This window comes from Filicampus tigris, chromosome 2 (assembly GCF_054856515.1).
Source record: "Filicampus tigris isolate MCC_2025a chromosome 2, RoL_Ftig_1.0, whole genome shotgun sequence".
NCBI classification, from domain to species: Eukaryota; Metazoa; Chordata; class Actinopteri; order Syngnathiformes; family Syngnathidae; genus Filicampus; species Filicampus tigris.
Genome location: NC_141218.1, coordinates 31,493,447 through 31,513,374, shown reverse-complemented (window position 1 = coordinate 31,513,374; position 19,928 = coordinate 31,493,447). Strand labels below are relative to the sequence as shown.

The 19,928-nt window shown below is 40.3% G+C and overlaps 1 protein-coding gene across 3 annotated transcripts; it reads right to left on the bottom strand.

Annotated features, from left to right (window-relative positions):
* Nucleotides 1–19: 19 nt before the first annotated feature.
* On the bottom strand, nucleotides 20–18,765 carry pabir2 (PABIR family member 2). 3 transcript variants are annotated; one of them, XM_086023525.1, is made up of 11 exons: nucleotides 16,937–18,765; nucleotides 16,507–16,618; nucleotides 16,314–16,392; nucleotides 16,182–16,235; nucleotides 15,889–15,932; nucleotides 13,321–13,375; nucleotides 12,931–13,032; nucleotides 9,414–9,499; nucleotides 8,784–8,848; nucleotides 5,577–5,673; nucleotides 20–1,561 (listed from the first exon to the last, which is right to left on the bottom strand). In XM_086023525.1, exons 2-11 carry the CDS (start codon nucleotides 16,596–16,598, stop codon nucleotides 1,420–1,422), a joined length of 816 nt encoding a protein of 271 aa, XP_085879651.1. In that variant the 5' UTR covers nucleotides 16,599–16,618; nucleotides 16,937–18,765; the 3' UTR covers nucleotides 20–1,419. The 3 variants fall into 3 exon arrangements, with proteins under 3 accessions (XP_085879651.1, XP_085879649.1, XP_085879650.1); XM_086023523.1 differs by having other exon boundaries at nucleotides 17,454–18,764; XM_086023524.1 differs by having other exon boundaries at nucleotides 16,507–18,761.
* Between the last annotated feature and the right edge of the window lie 1,163 nt (nucleotides 18,766–19,928).

The following is a 19,928-nucleotide window of genomic DNA, read 5'->3' as shown; positions in this document are numbered from 1 at the left end:
TCGAGCTAGAACACAAACACAGCAGACAAATAATTTATTTCATCTTTGCTTGATATGACCGCAAACAAAAAGCAAAGGCCGGTTTGACAAATGACGTAATTTAAGTCATGCCCAAGAAAAAAAACTCATGCGTTGACAGATGGGCAAACTAACTGCTTTTTACATGTTCTAATTTTGGATAAAGAGAAATGACATTCAATTGCATAACTGCAAACCAACCATTCTTCATAGTAAAAAGGGCACAACTCCTTTAAAATCATTACAATCTCATCCTTATTTGTACATAAAGGCGGACAGAAGGGACTGCTGATCACAAATTAGGTGCAAAAGTCACAGTACAGGCTAAACCTTGACATACCGTTATATGTGACTAATTGAGTTCCAGTCAAACTACTCCCTCACGTAAGACTTTAACACAGGCTGAAAACAAAAAAACAAAAAAAACAGATACCCTGTGCAACATGAACCACAGCAGGAACAGCAGCCTCTCATAAAATAGCACTGGTGCCATTTGGATGTTGCACTCACGCAATTAAAATAACACAAATGTTTGACTTATACTCGGGATAGAACACTATCACCATCCTATTTAAAATATAAAGTTTTTCGTTTTACCATAAATAACTTTTTTTTCCAGAAGAAAAAAACAAAACTGTACAACTATAGAGTGGGCTTTAGTGTTAAACACTACAAAGACCACCTTGTGTTGTATGCAAGTAATTGCAAGGTTTTTCATTACTCCTCCTGGTAACTTGCCATGTGACAGTCATCAGGCAACTTGGGGTGCGGGGGACACATACACATTTAAACCTTTTAACCAAGGGAACAGTTGTGTCTACACAGTATAACAGTAAAGTTTCCTTATATTCCTTTTGAAGATGCCTGGTGTCACCATTAACCTCATCATATCAACTTTACAAACTATACAAGCTATCCTTAAGATTAATATGTACACAATAGCAAACAATGCACAGAGACAATAAGTTATTGTTTTCTTTTTTACAAAAAGGATCTGAAGTCTTTACATAAAGGCTTGTTGGACAAAATGGGATCCAGCACAAAGTGGAAATACACAAATCCAAAGAGGTTATCGTCCAGTGCTTCATGTCTCATCGGTATGGAGGGGAACACGCATGAATGATAGCTACTGTAATTGTAGAACTAATGCCAGTGAAGCCGAGCACCATCCATCCAAAGACTAGCAGCTTGTGCTCAGCATCCTCGGTCTCTCACATAGTCACTATGTTTACCACCACACAACATGGCTTTCACCTCTCGACGCACGACGCAACTGGACAACCAGCAACATTAGAAAGCACTCATTCTTCTAGGCATTACCGAGGTGGAGAGTCTGCAAGGAAAAGTGTTCCCTGGCCAGAGAAGACTGGTTTTGGGATTTTCCTCATTGCCATCACGCGCTCACTTTGGAGACAAATCCTGGAGGGAAGCAAAGGGAGAGTTGCTGGACGACGACGGTGACACTCCCTCCATTTTGCCCGGGGAGTCAGTGGAGGAGCAGACACTGCTGAGGCTGCCGTCCAACAAACCATCCGGAGAGTGGCTGCATGAAAACACAGTTAGGCTTGGGACACGCAAGGCTATTTCAAATCTTAAAAATATTTTTTTCATCAGTGACAGACCGCAGACATAAACATTTTTTTAAAAAATCAGGCATTTAAAAAGGTTGTCATCTTTGTGTGGAGTGCTGCGACAATCAATACATACTATGCACCGATGTTACTTCAGTGTTTATAAAGAGGGCCGGAGGTGGGAGCGTTAAAAATAAAAATAAAAATAAAAATAGCAACATCATCAAGAAAAACTTTTGCTTTGGGTACTTCTTGCCGTTCGTGGGCCGTTCCCACTTTCATTCAAAAACAACATTGGGTGTGGTGTGGCCCTGTGGGAGCAACATCTGTCACCCGTAGGTTCTCGTGCTGGGCGACATCTAAAAAATGTATTACGATTATAGGCCATTCTACATCACAGTAACAATACAGTGGTCCCTTCGCTATATAGCGAGTCACCTTTTGCGGACTTGCTACATTGCAGATTTTTTTTACAGTGCTATTTTGTATGCTGTTTTTACAGCGTGCCAACCCGTATTGCGTCCTATTTGTATTTTTTACAGTGCAATCAAGCATGCTGTTTTTTACAGCGTATACACCCCCCATTGTATTCTGCGTCCTGATTGGCTAAAGTATTGTAGACCAATTTGAATACATCTCCGTGCCATGTGTCGCACAGGATGCGTTTGGCTTACTACATTTAAATTGGTGAGGGAGAAGATGAAGAAAAGGACACAAGTGTCCATATAGAAATGAGGATTAATTTACATTTGATCGCTTGGCAACCACGGGAGCTGCGCAAGAGCGGAGCCGTGTCAGGACAGAGGGAGAGGGAAGCGTGAGATACACGCGAGTCAAAATGACTAATTTCTTATGTTCGCAACTTCATATGTTGTTCATTAAAATTAAACTTTTTAGTTCAAAAATGTGTCATTATTTGTATGAAAATGTTTACGTTTTTTTTCTTGAACTGATGATGTTCCGGCCGGACAAAAAGGCGGATAGACGGAAGATGGAAGGGAAACCCGGCTGTAGGCGGTTGGCAATGAACGGACTGTGAATTTTTAGTAAAATGCCCAGCTCTGATCATTTATTAAACCTTTAACCCCTCAAAGCCTAAAGTGCTGCCTGGCTAAAAATCTCTCTAAAACCCACGGTTGTCTTTGGAATCACCCTCGAAAATGTGATGTTTTCTCGGAAAATCAACGCCTACAAAGCTTTCTGTAGCAGATAGAAACATAACTCCAAAATAATTTTAGAGCTTATATATGTGGCTTTCACACAGTAGTAATTACGATAATCTATTATCAATTACCAATCAATTATCAATTACAAAGCCATCGTCATTGTCTTCAAACATATATCTTAACCAATCACGTTTGTAGGATACTTTGTCTTGTGGCCGTTTTTCTTGTTTCTTAATATTAAAAAGATTTCTATTTGATATTTTTTTGATGGTTAAACATTAGAGCAGGTCACACTGACCCATGAACATTGTTAACCCACTAAGGCCGGGAGCGCATAACTGTATTTCTACCACAAAAGCAAGGAGCACTGTTGCTTCTTTTTACCCTTAAAGCAGGGAGAGCAAATACGTTATTTTCCGTTTTTTAATCTAATTCTCTGTCTCTTAGCCAATGGAATGCATAGGTATATACACCTGACGTGTCGTGAGTCCTCTGAGGATATCCAGAACTTTTTTTGGGGCCGTGATGGTTGACGCAGTTTTGTTAGTCTTGGTGTTTAGATGAGTCTCAAAATGCAAACTGCTGATGGCCTTGTGTAGTTTGAATGAATATCCAGTACGGATGTCACAATAGCTACAATATCGTGATATCGCGATACTAAAATTACCACGATATCGTCATTGTCATGTCACAATATCAATTGCAGCAAATCTTGTTTAAATGCCCATGTTGTTCTCCCCATTTGTGCAGTTCCAGCACCCTCTGGTGGTTAGTTAATTAGTGCAGTTTAATTTGGAGCCACCCGCATGTATGTTTAAAGGGGAAATCAACGCAAACATAGTGTTTTTGAAGAATATATTCCCGGCAGGGCGGTTGACTGGTTAGCACGTCTGCCTCACAGTTCGGAGGTCGTGGGTTCGATCCCGGCTCCGGCCTCCCTGTGTGGAGTTTGCATGTTCTCCCCGTGCCTGCGTGGGTTTTCTCCGGGTTCTCCAGTTTCCTCCCACATTCCAAAAACATGGTAAGTTGATTGGACACTCTACATTGCCCGTAGGTGTGATTGTGAGTGTGGATGTTTGTCTGTGTGCCCTGCGACTGGCTGGCAACCAATTCAGGGTGTCCCCCGCCTACTGCCTGAAGACAGCTGGGATAGGCTCCAGCACTCTCCCCGACCCTTGTGAGGATAAGCAGTATATACAATGGATGGATGGATGTTCCCGGCAGGTCCACTAGTTGAAACACGGCATTCTGATTAATATTGTGTTTGGAATATGAGTTAAGCAGGAAAATCCATCCCTTTTTAGCCATATCATGGGGCGGCCCATTCTGTTATTTCTGTCGACTGAAAATGACATCACAACTACTCAGGGCTCAGGTAACGACCAATCAGGGCTCAGCTTGAGAAAACAGGTCAGCCGTGATTGGTTGTTAACTGAGCCCTGAGTAGTTGTGATGTCATTGTCAGTCGAAAGAAGTGACAAAATGGCCGTCCCCAGACATGGCTAAAAACGAGTGGATTAACTCTTAACCCTCAAACACAATATTTATCAGAACGCCTTGTCTGAACTAATGGGCTTGCATAGAACATTCTTGAAAAAAATGTTTGGGTTGACTTCCTCTTTAAGACCCACACTAATCGCCAATAGGAGTGCATGACTGGCCAAGCCTATTTCTTTGCGAATGCTGTTATGTAGAAAAAACGAATATTGTGATTTTTTCCCTTTAAAATTTCCCTTTTTTTTTTTTTGTACAATGTGAGCTTTCATACAGTATTGTGAGCTTTTTATACATCGCCAAACTCCCCATAATATCGTGCTAATTATCGCATCGTGAGGTTCATTTCATGATGATCGTATCGTGACATTTGGATATGGTGACATCCCTAATATCCAGCATACCTTTTTTGTGTGTAAATAGTTAATAATTACGGATTTGTTGCTGTCAGTGTATTCTTTCTCAAATGAGTAGTATTGATTATTAGCATTCACCCACCTTATTTATTCATTTTCATTGTTTGATTTCATTTTGCAATGTGGGAAGACTATTCACTTCCATGAACAGTTGTTCAGTCTGCCACTTGGTGGCAGATGTGTGGCATAAGATTGATAAGTGAGAACTTTAGCCTATCAAATCAAGCTTCCTCTGATGTTCTTATTACATGCAGTTTGCTGCAGATGACCAATGATGAAAGACAGCATAGTAGAAAAGTGACTATAGAATCGTTTCTATCGTCTTTACGATATATATCGTCATATAGCCCAGCTCTAGTAGGTTCCGACTTACAGAACTCTACTGTAAAAGGAGGACCCTGTAGAGAAATTAAATTTACAACTTGCGCAACTCGCTACTCCATTTTCTCTTCTGTTCGAATCTCTAATTGTTTTCTGTCAGCGTTGAGCATCTTTTACTCTGGAGTGCTCCGTGTTGCGTAGATCAGCACCTTCTCTATAAACTGCAATGTTGTGGTAAAGGAGTCCGATTTGGGGTGCGTCAATGATTATTTCAAAGTGACGACACATTTTGGGGTTTATAAATTCATGAGCAACAGCTATTAAAGCAGCAAATACCGCTGTAATGTCACATCAGGCTCATTTGTCAGCAATCTAAATTTATCGTGGAAAACATTAGGATGGTTATATCAGACAAATCCCATGACATTTTGTTGGATTGAAATAGCTCTACGGACTCTTACGCAACATTTGATAATTTTCTCAATGCCTTTGTTCAGGCCTTTGCCCAAACATGAGATCATTCAACAGTTGCTTCTAAGTGAAATTTGAACCCGTTCATTTACCGGTCGTGGCTGCTTATAACCTCTTACCAGGAGCCGAGATCTGCCAAGTTGGAGACGTCAGACGACAACATAGTGGTGGTGCCTTGAAAGAGCCTTTTTGGCTGACTCTCTGTTTCCATCTCACCTGCACAGTACAAGACAACAACGAAGATTTCTGTTGAAAAGCATGATCATTTGACCCCATAATTTTCTTGTTTAAAAATGGTTGGTTAAAAGAAAATGTTCCATACATGTGGAGACAACAATAAATCACAAACTCATTCAAATTGTTCTGCAGACCATAAATGGTGCAAACTAGTGGAGGCTAAATTACTTGCATCCTCTACTCGTTGTCAGGTTGTGTTCAAGATGCAAAATAGAGCGCCCTGAAAAAAATATTCATACCCCTTGTACTTGTTTACATTTTGACGATTTACATCCACAAACTTCAATGTTTTTTATTGAGATTTTATATAACTGAGCAACACAAAATATCACATAACTGTGAAGTGGAATGAAAATGGCACATAGCTTGCAAAATGTTAGGCAAATAAAAATCTGAAAACTGTGGCGTTTTGGGTTGTCTCTACCAGCTAGACACTGAAATATTTGCCCATTCTTCTTTGCAAAAAAGCCCAAGGTCAGGCGGATTGAGTGGAGGGCATCTGTGAACAGCAGATTTAAAGTCTTGCCACAGATTGCTCAATGCGATTCAAGTCTTGACTTTGACTGGGCCATTCTAACATGAATATTCTTCGATCTAAACCCCTGGCTCCGGAGCCGCACGCGCATGTTCATCCTTACGTTGCGGCTCTGCGTGACTTGGGAAAGTAAATAAGTGTCCGATTGAAGTGCATGTTATTTGTCTCAAAAATGTGCATCATGTCTTCTTAGTAAGTTAAAGTTTTTGGCCACTTTCATATGTGGTCCTGGATTGGATACCTACGGGATTTGTTTTTGCAATGCGACCGCAGACTGAACCGCCAGGTCGCATATATCCGACATTGACGTCATCCTTGGCCCAAAATGTGCTCCGAGCGGCCGGCCGGCGGTAAAGTTCTGGAAACGGGGAGATCGAATCTGCAAATTTGTTTTGAGTAACAGTATTGACTTTAATTTAATTTAAAAAAACGGGAGCCCGTTTAGAAACATAGGCGGGTACTTTGTTTTCCAGACGGACAAAAAGGCGGATAAACTGACGGTGGTTGTAGGCGGAAGACAATAAATGCACCGCAAATTTTGAGTAAAATGCCCAACTCTGCTAACAACGCCTTTAAAACATTTGTAGTTGTTATGCGATCCACTGCCTCATTGCCGTTGATCTATCTTAGTTATTTGCCGTCCCTTTAGCCCTTACTCTGGCTTGTTAGATGAATTTCCTAAACTTGTGATTGACTTGGTGACTCACGCACAATGTTCCTCTCTAATTTTCCATGTGTCTGAGCAATCACCCAGAGCATTCCTTGGACCAAGGTGAGCAACATCAGACATAGATACGGCGGCCAAAACTAGGTATTAAACCGATCCAAAACCTGAGTTCATAACACGTTACACGCTACAAAAAAAGTCAAAACACCTATAAATTAAATTAGACCACATCATTGAAAAGAGATTCGTGAAACAAGTAAAGTTAGCCCCTGTTTGTAAGAATTGGTTGAGGATTAAATATTTTATGCCACTATTTATGTTGTGAATCGGCCAAAATTGACTGGTCCAGAAATCACTTTAACCCTTGTATGGTGATCGGGTCTGTGGGACCCGTGTTCAGTTTTTATCAAAAGAAAAATGACCCAAAGCCTACCTGAAACCTTCTCCTCATGGTGATAACACACTGTTATGGCATTTTCTTTTTCTTATTACATTTTATTTTTAAAAAACGAGTCGCACATTAATTCATAAATGTGATCTAACAAAGAGGGCAAATACTAACAATGCTTGCTGTTCTTATGACTTGCAATTGGGATGGAGTAAACATCTGTTGAGTATTTTAACTGAAAATGATTTCATTGTGTTGTTTTGGAAACCCCAAACTCTACAGGGGCCACCAGACCCATCAACACTGGCTGTTGTAACAAAAATAAGACCACCACACAGTGGTTAAGTTAATGGAAAAGTTGTCATAATCAGACGTGGGCATTTTACTAAAGTTTGCCGGTCAGTCAAACGCCATCCGTCTGCAGCCGCGGTACCCGTCCGCCAATCTATTTTTCAAGCCGGACCAAACTGTAATCGGCTATCGGTCAATCTGTTGATTACTTTAACTCTGCTTCCGTTATCGCTTCTGTCTGCCCTCACTAAAAAAAACAACAAAAAAAAACACATCATAGTTGAACAGATGCACTATCATGTAGTTATTATTAGTGTATCTACACAATTCTGACCAAAGAGCTTTACAAAGCATCACATGTACTTATTTTATTTTCAAATTTAAAACGCCAAAAAGTTTAGAAGTTTAAAATGGCGTACTTTAAACAGGATCCTGCTCTGCATTGTGGCCAAGGGTAGAATCCAATCCGAGTCTGTTATTGCGCCTTTTAGTGTCCTACATATCTGCCATACCGGTGGCCATCTAAGGCTGAGGAGACTCTCTCTGGGGCTAACGGGCCGGCTTTCATTTTTTGTTTACAAGGTTCGGAAAGGAGACGCAGCAGGTGTATCGCAGAAAACTTTACTGAACATCTCTCACCATAGAAAACAGAAAACCGGAACCAAAACGGACGTTCGTCACACCAAAAACACATCGACCCCACAGTTAGTTACACTTTAGTTCCACACCAAAAATATATACATTTACACTGCCCAATATATATATATTTTAAACACAGGCGCACACACAATGCATGTGGTAAAATAATTCAAATAAAAAAAAAAAAAAAAAAACAATATACTGTATATCCTAAGTCATGACATTGCAGTCTTTGGGACAGAGACTCGATCAGTGACTTGTGTCCTTTTATAAAACTGTAAATTATATTGTTTTAATGAGGTGCCATTGTGCAGCCCTGGTATAATAATGTTGTTGTTGGATTTAGGAAATAAAAACTGAAAAACAAAAAAAGTTTATTCAGTTATATTACATGACATACCAACACATTATTAACATACCATGCCCCGATGCCTTAAGTCTAAGTTCATCAATGAGGTCAGTGGGTCAGGGAAAAACATTAGCAACAAACATCAACCTCTAGTGGTCATTTGAGAACCATGCCATTTTTTATGTGCACCCCTGCTAATAATAAATATTGAAATTCTTACCTTTGCGTTTTATGGGTCCAAGTATGCTGGCTCTGATGCAGTTGATGGGGCTCTGGCTACGTCGACTGAGGGTAAAAAAAAAAAAAAGGACTTTAAAAGTCAATCTCACATTGCACTGGACACTTCAGCCTTCTTTAATTATCATAATGATTGAATAATTACAAGCATATCAACTAAAACATGTAGCACTGTAACCAGACAAATTGCATGCCTTCATAAGTGCATATTGTGAGGGGCGAGGGAAGGCGGGAACGGGTTTTCCTTTTTATGTTGTATTTTGATGTTTTTAGTGTACATCATATTGAGTTGCATTTTGTGTGTGAAAAGTGCTATACAAATACAATTTGATTTGATTTTGATTTGGTAAGGCAAACTGGGGATGTTTATTAAGAGTAAATAAATAAATAATATAAAATAATTTTCTCTTTGAGGGGCAATTTTGCTAATCAATGACTTCATTTGAGGAGCAAATTACTACATTTAAGGAGCATTTTTTTTCCCGGTTAATCCCAGCGACTGAATGCAAGTGTTTTATTAAACAGAAAAATATGACAATATAACAGGAGCGTTGAATTCAGGGCTGAAGCTATCGAATGGATGATGAAAAATGTACGAGCAATATAGACTCACCCAAAGCGCCTGGTTGGACTTGGTATAGGACTGGGAGTGAGGCCGTTGCTGCTCACGAGGATTTGAAGAGAAGGCGAAAAGCACTGCTGCTCCCAGCAAGGAACATAGATTGGGACAACAGAGGAGATAACCGTAAATCATTGTCAGAGTTCTGCAGAAACATTCATTTATTTCACTCAAAGCCTGGATTTCAAGGGACACAACTGTGATTTATTTTTGTTCCCAATTGACATAACTCCTGTACGCATCGTGGCAGGCTTCTTACAAATATGGATAAAATGGTGATAATATACCACAAACCTACCAATACAAGTCCAGCGTAAAGCTCAGTTTATGCTTGGCACATCCGCACGGCTCCAAGCGGTGAAATTACATCATTTCAGAAACTACGCCCCTCATCGCCCATTTTCTGCACCCTGCACCACGCACCTATGAACATTTGTAACCTACGCGGATGGTCCACGCCGAAAAAAAAATGTCGGATTAGCAAAAGCTGTTGCAAACAACGTTTATTACATCCCGATTCCATTTGAATTAATTTTGTTAAACGTGTGTAGACTGATGTGTTCACCCCAAACTGTTGTTGTTGATAGTTTATTGAATAAAAAAAAAAAAAGTGTTTTCTACTTCTATTGATAGAATACCACCTATAGGCGATTACTATTTGGTCCGGCTTGACAAAAAGGCGGAAAGACTGACGGCGAAAGGGTACCCCAACTGTAGGCGATAAACGGACCGGGAATTTTTCGTAAAATGCCCAGCTCTGCTTATTGTTTGTGGAGTTATTTACAAGCATTTTGTCTTGTCTGTCTGTCTGTCTGTCTGTGCAAATGGGTAGTTTCCTGTGCCTCAGCAGCCATATCGGATGTGTGTGTCACTTGAAATGTACAACCCAAAAACATTTAAACATGTAATTCAAAAACAGAATTTCCACCTCCCAGTGCAAAAACTTTCCGCTCACAAGACACCCAACGAGGTTAAAAATAGATTAGCTTTTGGACTCACATGGGTGGGGGAGAGAGAAAAAAAAAACAGCCACGAAAGATTTGGAAATTTGAAATGGATTTCTGAAGAAGAAAAGGCTAATGTTTTGATGTGATGTTCTAGCACAATAAACTAGTTCGACCTCGAATTGCATTTGATTCCGTGTAAAAAAAAAAAAAAAAAAAAAAGGAAGTTATTTGTTATTGAAAGTTGGGGCCCGTTTTTTTGGAGGTCATTTTTTTCAAGACGAACCAAACTGCAATAGTCTATCGGTCGGCCCATGTTATTTTTACCGCGGTTCTGTCAGTAAGTGTCAAAGGTCCAGTCCATCAATCGTCATGGAGTGTCATGTCATGGATGTGCATCATGTGTCAGTTTGCTGCTCAAAGAGCTTTACGCTCACATACATTTGACACATAGCCCACACTTAATTGCCCATCTATTAAACTGTTAGGTGGGAGCCTGGTGCCGCTTTAACTCTTGAAAGTTTTACTTTAAATTTAAGAAGTTTTCTTTTAGAATCCCGTGTCACATTGCTGCCAAAGGTACAAGCCTGGTGGATTAAAACGCTTCCTAGTCCTTGTGCAAACCGAAATAAAGTTGCCATGACAATAAATGAATGTTTTCCTTCAACGTTGTCGTCTTCTTCTGTCTATTAGCGGTTGGCACACAACTTTTGGTGCATTACTGCCACCTTCTGAAATGGAGTGTGGGGCTGCAAAATACCGTTTCACAACCTCCTAACTAGGGTTGGGTATCGTTTGAATTTGGACATTTCCAGTTCCGATTCCGGATCTTTGGTTCGATTGCGTTTCCTAACGATTCTCGATTCTTAATAAAAATGAGTTATTTTTGGACAAATCACATGCGCTTCTCTGTTCTTTAATCTCACTAACTTTTTACCATGAATTACTCAAAGGGGTGTTTTTAACCAGTATATTTATTTTTAATACATTTTTTGTATTAGTATTTAGTATTATTATTCACAAGAGCTTTTTTGGAAGTTCAAGACAAGACAATAATGCAGCTGTTACTGACAGCGTACTACTGAACAATTGATTGGCTAACCTTGTCTTGCTTTAGAAAGAAAATATATATGACAAACAACACTGCATTTTAAGGGCAAGCAAGGAAAGTTTATCTCATCCAAGCAGTCTATGTAACCATATGATGCATGAGCCGCATCGCGTCAGTTCTACGGCTATGCGTCAGCTGAATGAGCCAGCTGTGCCGACCCCGGCAGGATCACCAACCCCGCGAAGGACGACTGCTGCCATCGCGGTGTCCCAGCGGCCACCGCAGCTGTGGAGATCCGTGCGGCCCGGCGCACGCTCAAAGTCGGCAAAACGGGTGTCCGTTGTTGAAATGTTTTGTAGGTCTCGAGTCCATAAGCCCAATTAGCAATTTACAAAACAACTGCTTACTCAATGCGTGTTTGTTGTATCTTTCAAGAAGGTATCCAATGTAAATAAAGACTCACACAAGTCGATTGAATTCTCAGTTTTCTTTTCCATCTCTGAAGTTCAGGAATCATACAATGATCAGATCTGGGCAGCATTTCCATCCTCGCGAATGCTCTCACCAGACACGGGCGAGGGCAGAAAAAGGGCCCGGTCTAACATGCATTATACTGTCTTCAAAAACTAAACATAATGTGGGCTGTTCTCCTCCCTGGCTGGCCCTGCCTATGGGGCTGATCTTCTCCAGCTGGTCCCGTGCTCAGATCAGGGCGCGCTGACTCTGAGACTTAACTGATTATGCGATGTGTAATTCCCAATATAAAGCCATTCATATAGATTTAGATCCTTTGCCATCAATGATGGACTGTGAGGTCTGTAGGGACTTGACCTGGTTAGTGATGATTACACTGGCGGACAATAATCCACTTCCATCAGTGATTAGTCTGTCATCCCCCCCCCCCCGTCTATTGTCAACAAAACGAGTGTCTGTCATTGATGGACTGATGGACCGGTCCATCAGTCCGGCGGAATGCCCACCTCTGATATACACTATGGCAGCACAGTGAACGAGCTTGTGTTTGCTGTAATGTCTTATTTTGCGGTCCGATCCATTGATAGATCGCGCAAATTATATCAGCCTATCCTCACAAGGGTCGCGGTCGTGCTGGAGCCTATCCCAGCTGTCTTCGGGGAGTAGGCGGGGGACACCCTCAACTGGTTGCCAGCCAATTGCAGGGCACATAGACAAACAAACATTACAAACAACAACACAACTTAGAGTGACCAATAAAATGCAAAATTTCAACCAAATTATATCCATTCAATCAGATCGCTGAGGCATTATAATTTCCGAAATCTGATTTCAACACTAAATTATCCCTCGCTGTGATTGCGAGCGTGAAGGGTTGCTCGTCTATGTGTGCCCTGCGATTGGCTGGCTCGTGAGGATAATCGGATGGAAGATTTGAGGTGGTTGGGGAAAAAAAGTTTAGTTTTGGATACACCCTTCATCTACTTAGTGGCAGTACAATCAATTTATGTGCATTTTAATATACTAAAAAGGTCAGATGTACCTTTTTCCCTATCCCTCTGGTGGGGGACGGTGCCGGGGACACAGGCACAAAGTCGATGCGTTTAGGAGATGACGATGCAGACTTTTCCAAATCATTGTCGCTCTAAAAATAATTTAAAAAAAACAAAAAAAAAACATTGGTCATAACCCAAACAGTTTAAGTCATCAAAATAATGTTGGAGTATTATACTACCAACTCAGCCTGACCTTGAAAGACTGGTGGCCCTGTTAACTCCCAAATACAGTAATTGCATTTTTCATTCATCTAGCATGTGAGTCGATGCTAACTCTACATAAAGAGCAGCGATGACCAGAGGCCCAAACATGCCATGAGGAAACACAGCCGAAAGATGCCATTTTGACGTGTGACAAGTGATGCGATGAAGCTTACCAGACTAAGACTTTCCTCCCACGACTGGCTGATTTGCATAGCAGCTTGAACCTCCCTGTGTGGACCAAAAAAAGAAAACAAGAGCTTCATTTTAACATTTTAAGGGACCATTCCACCAAAAAAAAAAAGAAAAACACCTCAGTTCCAAGCATTTTAACAGAAATTACAACAAAACTTGAAGACTTGCACAGGTGGGAGGGCGGAGAGGTGTCAGGTGAAGGAGGTGCCGCAGTGAATTATTTCCAGGCTCTAACTGCTGCTATTATATAATTATTAACTGTACAGGCGTGTTTATAAGTAACGTTTTTAACGTTCCCTCTCCGTTTCCATAACACTGCACAATACACGTTACATATCAAACCAGTAACTGAATCATAATACAGTGAAACAATAACTTAAGAACTTAATTGGATCCGTGAGCCTGTCCATAACTGGAAACATTCATAAATCAAGGTAATATTTCCCATAGAAACGAATGGAAATCAAATTAATCCACTAAAGACCCCAAATTAAGTTACAATTACCTTTATAGTTTTTTTTTTTTGTTTGTTTGTTTTTTACCAGTGTGTGGTTAAAAATACATATAATTAGGGTTGGGCACCGGGAACCAAGTGGAACCAGTGTTCTGTCAAAATGTCCTACCCTTTGTGAAACTTCCTACCAAAGGCTAATTTGACTTTCAGCTTGTTTTGCTTCGATGCAGAATTGTAGGTAAAACTTTTAAAAATCCCTTAAGAAAATACTTAGAGGGAGGCGCAAGCAGGTAGGACGTCCTGACATGGTATGTATACACTGCGTAATGAATGTGGTCAATAGATCAATACTATGCTCAAACGCTACAAAAAAGAAAAAAAAAAAAAAAAAAAAGAAAAGAAAAACCCCCACAATACTTAAAAGCTATGATGGAAATCTCACTAAGACTCCAAAAAAAAAAAAAAAGTAAGTACTCACCGCTTTTAACCAAACATACGACAGGTAGGACAAAAAATTACAAAATTCCCATGAAAACACTTATCGGCGTTGTGCACATGCGTGTGCAAGCGCACTGGGCACTGGTAGGACGTCTCGATGGGTAGGAAGGAATTTCAGAACACCGGGACTAGCCCTTCGGTTCTCCGGGAATCGTTCAGGTTTTAAAATGTTGGTGCCACATTTAGATTCCTAATCTGACTCGTGGAGGAAGCTGTCCAAAACAAACAAAGTACCAATAGTGTGCGCGGGGCACGGAGCAATGGACAGACACCAGCGAAGTAGAACCAATAAGAAATGTGTGTGCGCCGCGCCGGCGAGCAGCAAGTGCCGACAAGAGACAGACAGCAACAAAGACTACAGGATCAGGATAATGCTCACGGGGTGTGATAATTATGGATGTTCGACACAGATCAAAAGTGTGGCTAACTAAATTTATAAAAAGACCAAGCTGCTCAGTGCAACACTAAAAAATGAATCTCATGCAAAGGAGGTTACATGTCTAATATGATTAAACACCCCCGTTTACATGGGGTAGAACTGTTAGTGTTCGGTGTTTGACTCTTGCATGCTCACAACACCAATAGCGAGGTGGGGTCGCCAGCTCCGAGTCCGACCCTCAGCCAAGTGATACGGACGCACCAGTCAGAATCGGGTAAGTATACAAATGAAATATGTTTAATGCCCACATCGAACACAAGTTTTTCTTTTTATTTGCACACTTGGCTTGCCCATTAATGGGTAGCATGCTATTAGCTGCATTGTTGTATTTTCTTGAGGTTCTCCAAAATAACGCTCTCTTGTGAATAATTCAAGCTCATAGGTTTGATATTAATATATTTGTTAAAAATCATGGGAAAATTCATAAAAGTTCATGAAACAAATGTTAGCCCCCCACCCGCCGTCCATCAGCGGGTTGTATACGTACAACCTATAATTTTTTTTCTGTCGCCCAATCGTGAAATTTGGGCAGATCCGCCGCTGTCCCTGTGTTACCTATATCTTTGCTGCTGTAACACTGAAAATTTCCCCACTGTGGGATCAATAAAGGCCTTATCTTATCTTATCCTAGAGCCCTGATCACACAGACTAACAGCAGTAAGCACACACTTTCATTGTTTTCTCATGTGTGGGTCTCTCACAACTTAAAAATCAGTTAAGATGTTTAAATTCAGGTTTGGTGGACCCGCTTTAAAGAGGAAGTCAACGCAAACATATTAGCCATCTCTGGGGGCGGCCATTTTGTCTTCTGTCGACTGACATCACAACTACTCACAATGACCAATCACGGTTCAGATTCACAAAACAGTGAACAGTGAAATTCAATTGGTCGTCGTGAGCAGTTGTGATGTCATTTTCAGTCGACAGAAGACAAAATGGCCACCCCCAGAGATGGCTAAAAACGAGTGCATTTTGCTGCTTAACTTATATTCCACAAACGCAAAATTAATCAAAATCCAGTGTTTCAACTAGTAGGCCTGCTGGGAACATATTCTTGAAAAAAATATGTTTGGCTTGACTTCCTGTTTGGGTTGACTTCCTCTTTTAGAGGCTCCCTGTACAAAAAAATCCTTCCAGTGCTTCTATAAATTATCTTACCGCTCGTGTGCAGTTTCTCTGTTCATCAGATCCACCCCCTCTTCCTGTGACGGCATATTAAAAAGCGTTATTATTTACCTAATAACAATAACAATAACACCGTCTTTACTTCAGTGTCTCTGTTGGAGTCTGGTACTACCAATCGATCATTTAAGACCGAAGGTCTTGCTTACCCCAAAATGTTACTCTAGCATGTTTATAATGCACCATTATTCCCTATGGCTTCAGAGGGAGATGGTGGTCTGCCATGCTCATGTTACAACATGACTAGTTGCAGATGTTCTTATTCTTACTTGTTTGATCTGATGAAGCCTGGTGCTTGGAACACGGATGGGTGACGACGGAACCTACAACACATAATGAAGGGTCAACATTCAAAACTGTAACTCCATAAACAGAAATTACATTGAAATTCAATTTTGTACCATGTTGGGCCTGTTGACAACAGTTGTGCTATTTCTGCGGCATCGCAAGACCTCTCTTTGGAACACTTGGGAGTTATCACTGCAATGTAACAAACTTGTATTAGCTCAGAGCTTGCGCTCAAGGGTCAGTGTTGACTACACTGAAGTAATCATATATAAGAAACAGGTTAAGTGAAGTAGTTAACAAAAGAACCTTAGGCCATTAATCATGGGTGCACTGTTGGATCTCCTCAGCTGCCCCTCGGTCTGAACTAAGGAAGATGAGCTGTCCAGGTCTAACTCCATCTTTTCTTGTGATAGGACTCCTGAATTGTGCATTGTGCTAAGTTAATGCTGATATTCTTTGTGCGATCCAAAAGGCCAAGTCTAAGTTGTTACATGTTTGCGCTCGTAATGTGTCAACTTCACACGTTTGAGGCAAAATCATCAATCAGGCAGGCGCGAAAAAAAAACGCCAGAGTTGAACACAATCCACCACAATCAACGAGGCCCGTCTTCTGAACAACTCAAACGTGCAGAAAACTTAACGTTGTAAAACAAAATACCACTGATACTACACTTTCTTACAACGCAATTGTCAGGACATCCACGGATGGTCCGCGTTAACGTTATTCGTAACGTACCGTGGGCTCACCAACTTTCCAGATGGATGGTTAGCATGCAATGGCTAAATGCAGTACAATAACCACTAACTCGAGCTGATAGTTGCAAGAGAGCGTGACTACTGACTACAACTGTTACCACTGAAAGCTAGCACGTTAAATAAAGTAGCTCGGGAGGGCTACAATTACCGACTGATAACGAAGTGCACAATGAGTTCAAGTCAAATGCAGTTTTACACGAAGTGGCTCTTAAAACGCGCGGTTAACGCCGAGCTGCTGTTAGCGATGTTGGGCTTAGCTTGTTGCTCGCGGACATTAACCGATTCAACGGCTGCCAGTAGCTCAGCAGCTTAGCCGAATATGCTAACCAGTTAGCGTTAGCGCCAATAGCCGTAATGCCAGAACACCGGGTCACTCATCATTAGCTAAACACTCGAGTCCAACCGCGTTGATAGCGATAACGTCCCCCTGAAACAAGCTAAGCACTAGACGGGGTAAATACGGCCTAGAGTTACGTTACTCCGTTTCTGCAGCTCACCGCTAATAAAGCATTGGAGCCTCATAGTATCGCATCACAGCAGCTACTTGTTAGCATAAAAGCCAAACTTCACGCCCCTTTCAGCATTGCCGTCAGGCCAGCCTCCACTTCAATGGACTATACACGTTGGTACTCTGCATTACGGTAACGCGCCGTCAACTAGCCGCGAGTACTAAAATCAAAATACAACATCTTCATTTAAAAACCCCAAAAGATAACATTCAAAAGAATATTCGCCTTGCACAACCATTCTGTCTACTTGGATCTACAGATGCAATGGCTCACGATGTTAATAATGACTCAATAAACATGCAGTTTAATTCCTGAAACGTGAATGTTTTGTCAATAAACATGCAGTTTAATTCCTGAAACGTGAAGGTTTTGTGCAAATTTTGAAGAGACATTTATTAAATCTTATAAAAACGTCCTGTGTCGCCTGATCCCATGATAGTCTAGCATCTCCCAGAAGTGGAATAGTTGCGTTAACGTACGGATTATATTATAAACTCATTTTACATAAAAAGCATGGATGTTGAGTCTTTGTATTTTTTAGGCTATTTTGAAGTTGGCCCTCGCAGGGAGATGGCGGCATGTTACCGTAATGCAGACAGTGTCGTCCAGCCATTCGTGCAATATCTTCCTGCGTCGCAAATGGAGATACTCGTTGTTTTCTTCGTCATACTGTACTTTTGTAGTCTTATAACTTTACAGTATTTGTTTAAAGTCGTAACTTGAGGAATTGACTGCCAGGCATCTTATTTTACATTTTCTGTTTTCTATTTTCAAGTGATGTGTTTACTTGAATTGAATACAATCGTCTCCCATTTACTCAGTATATCAGCTATTATACACTATTCACAAATAGTTGGTGATATTTGGCTTTTGGTTGCGATTTCAGGACGGCCATAAGATTCACTACTGGTGAATTGAAATTAACTTCATTTAACTTTTTAATGCACGTCCATCTCTTCATTTTTTTTAAACCTGTTAAAAATTTTAACAGTGAAGTGGACTGTACTAGTTGAACCAGGAAACGTAGTGGTCCATTCAATGGATCGAACACTGGTTGTTCAGAAAAATAGCAAGTTGTGCAAAAAATACTGAATCACTGAACAGCTGGGCATGTGCATTCAAACGTTTAGAGGCCAAATTAAGTTCAACTATACAGTTTATGGTGCATTTTAGCTTCTTTCTGAAATTTTAACCTAATCCCAAATACCCCTTTTCAGAAGTGTAATTCCAAGATTTGGCTTTAACAAGGAAATATAAGCACAGAACTCTGAAATGAGAACTAGACGAGTGCAAAATAAAAACGTTATAAAGCCTTACCAGAAAACATTGGATATTAGAAAACCAACCAAAATTATTTCCTTGACGCAGCATACAAATACAAGATGTCGACGTGACATTGGGAAACAAGATGTATTAATTCCATTCCCATAAAACTTTTGGGCATAATCAAATGTATTAAAATACACAAGTCATGATGTGCATATTTATTGAGCAGCACGACAAAATGTAACAATAATTTATAAGGGCGGCACCATTGGTTGAGAGATTGTGTAGAGTAGAAAACAGGTAAAGGTGAACACATTGGTCAGGTCTGCCTACTTTCAGACAGTTCAAAACTGAAGTTGATTATTTTTTGAGTACTGGTGATTTAACAGAAAATAAATAAAATTAAAATGTTGTATACTATATTGACGCATATAATACACAAAATGATCAACAGCTTTGATTAAAAAAAACACTACGTAAATTCATCACTATTCATCTGGAGCCTGTTTATGTGTTTTGGGACAGAAGACTTAATTTGTGATTTCCTTGGGAAAGTGAATGGCTACAAAAAGTGGCATCCCACAACACACATGCAGAATAGTGAAAACATTGAAATGTGGGCATAAACATCACATAACTGATCATTTCAAGTACAGTCGGAAAAAAAAAATCCAAAAGCATTTTTTTAATTGAAAAATAAATCCACAAATAAGCAAATCCACGGGTACCAAATTACAAGTATACGGGGGGTCGATTGTGTATCTATTATTAATACATCATGTACGCACAGAATTTTATTTTCTCAATATTTTAAGAGCAGTTATGACAAGTGAGGTGACAAAAACATCGCCCTTAGCAATTAATTTGCAGTTTTAATCTAAGTAACAAAAATGAAAACGTCACCAGTGTTTCATCCATAGTCTGTTTCTTAAAATTCAATCTTCACAGCTTCCTGTTTTTCTTTAACCATATATTATAATTGTTAGCCAATGGGTGTCTGAGTAGATTATCATCTATGTCAGGTTAATGGGCAAAAGTTGAACTGAGGAAAATGTACTCATATTAGTTGTGTTTTCTTCTGTTTTTTGAAAATGTTGAAAAATAACTAAAGCAGTTATGCTATAGACCAGGGGTGTCAAACTCATTTTACATTGTGGGCCACATACGGCCTCGGAAGATGTCAAGTGGGCCGGACAA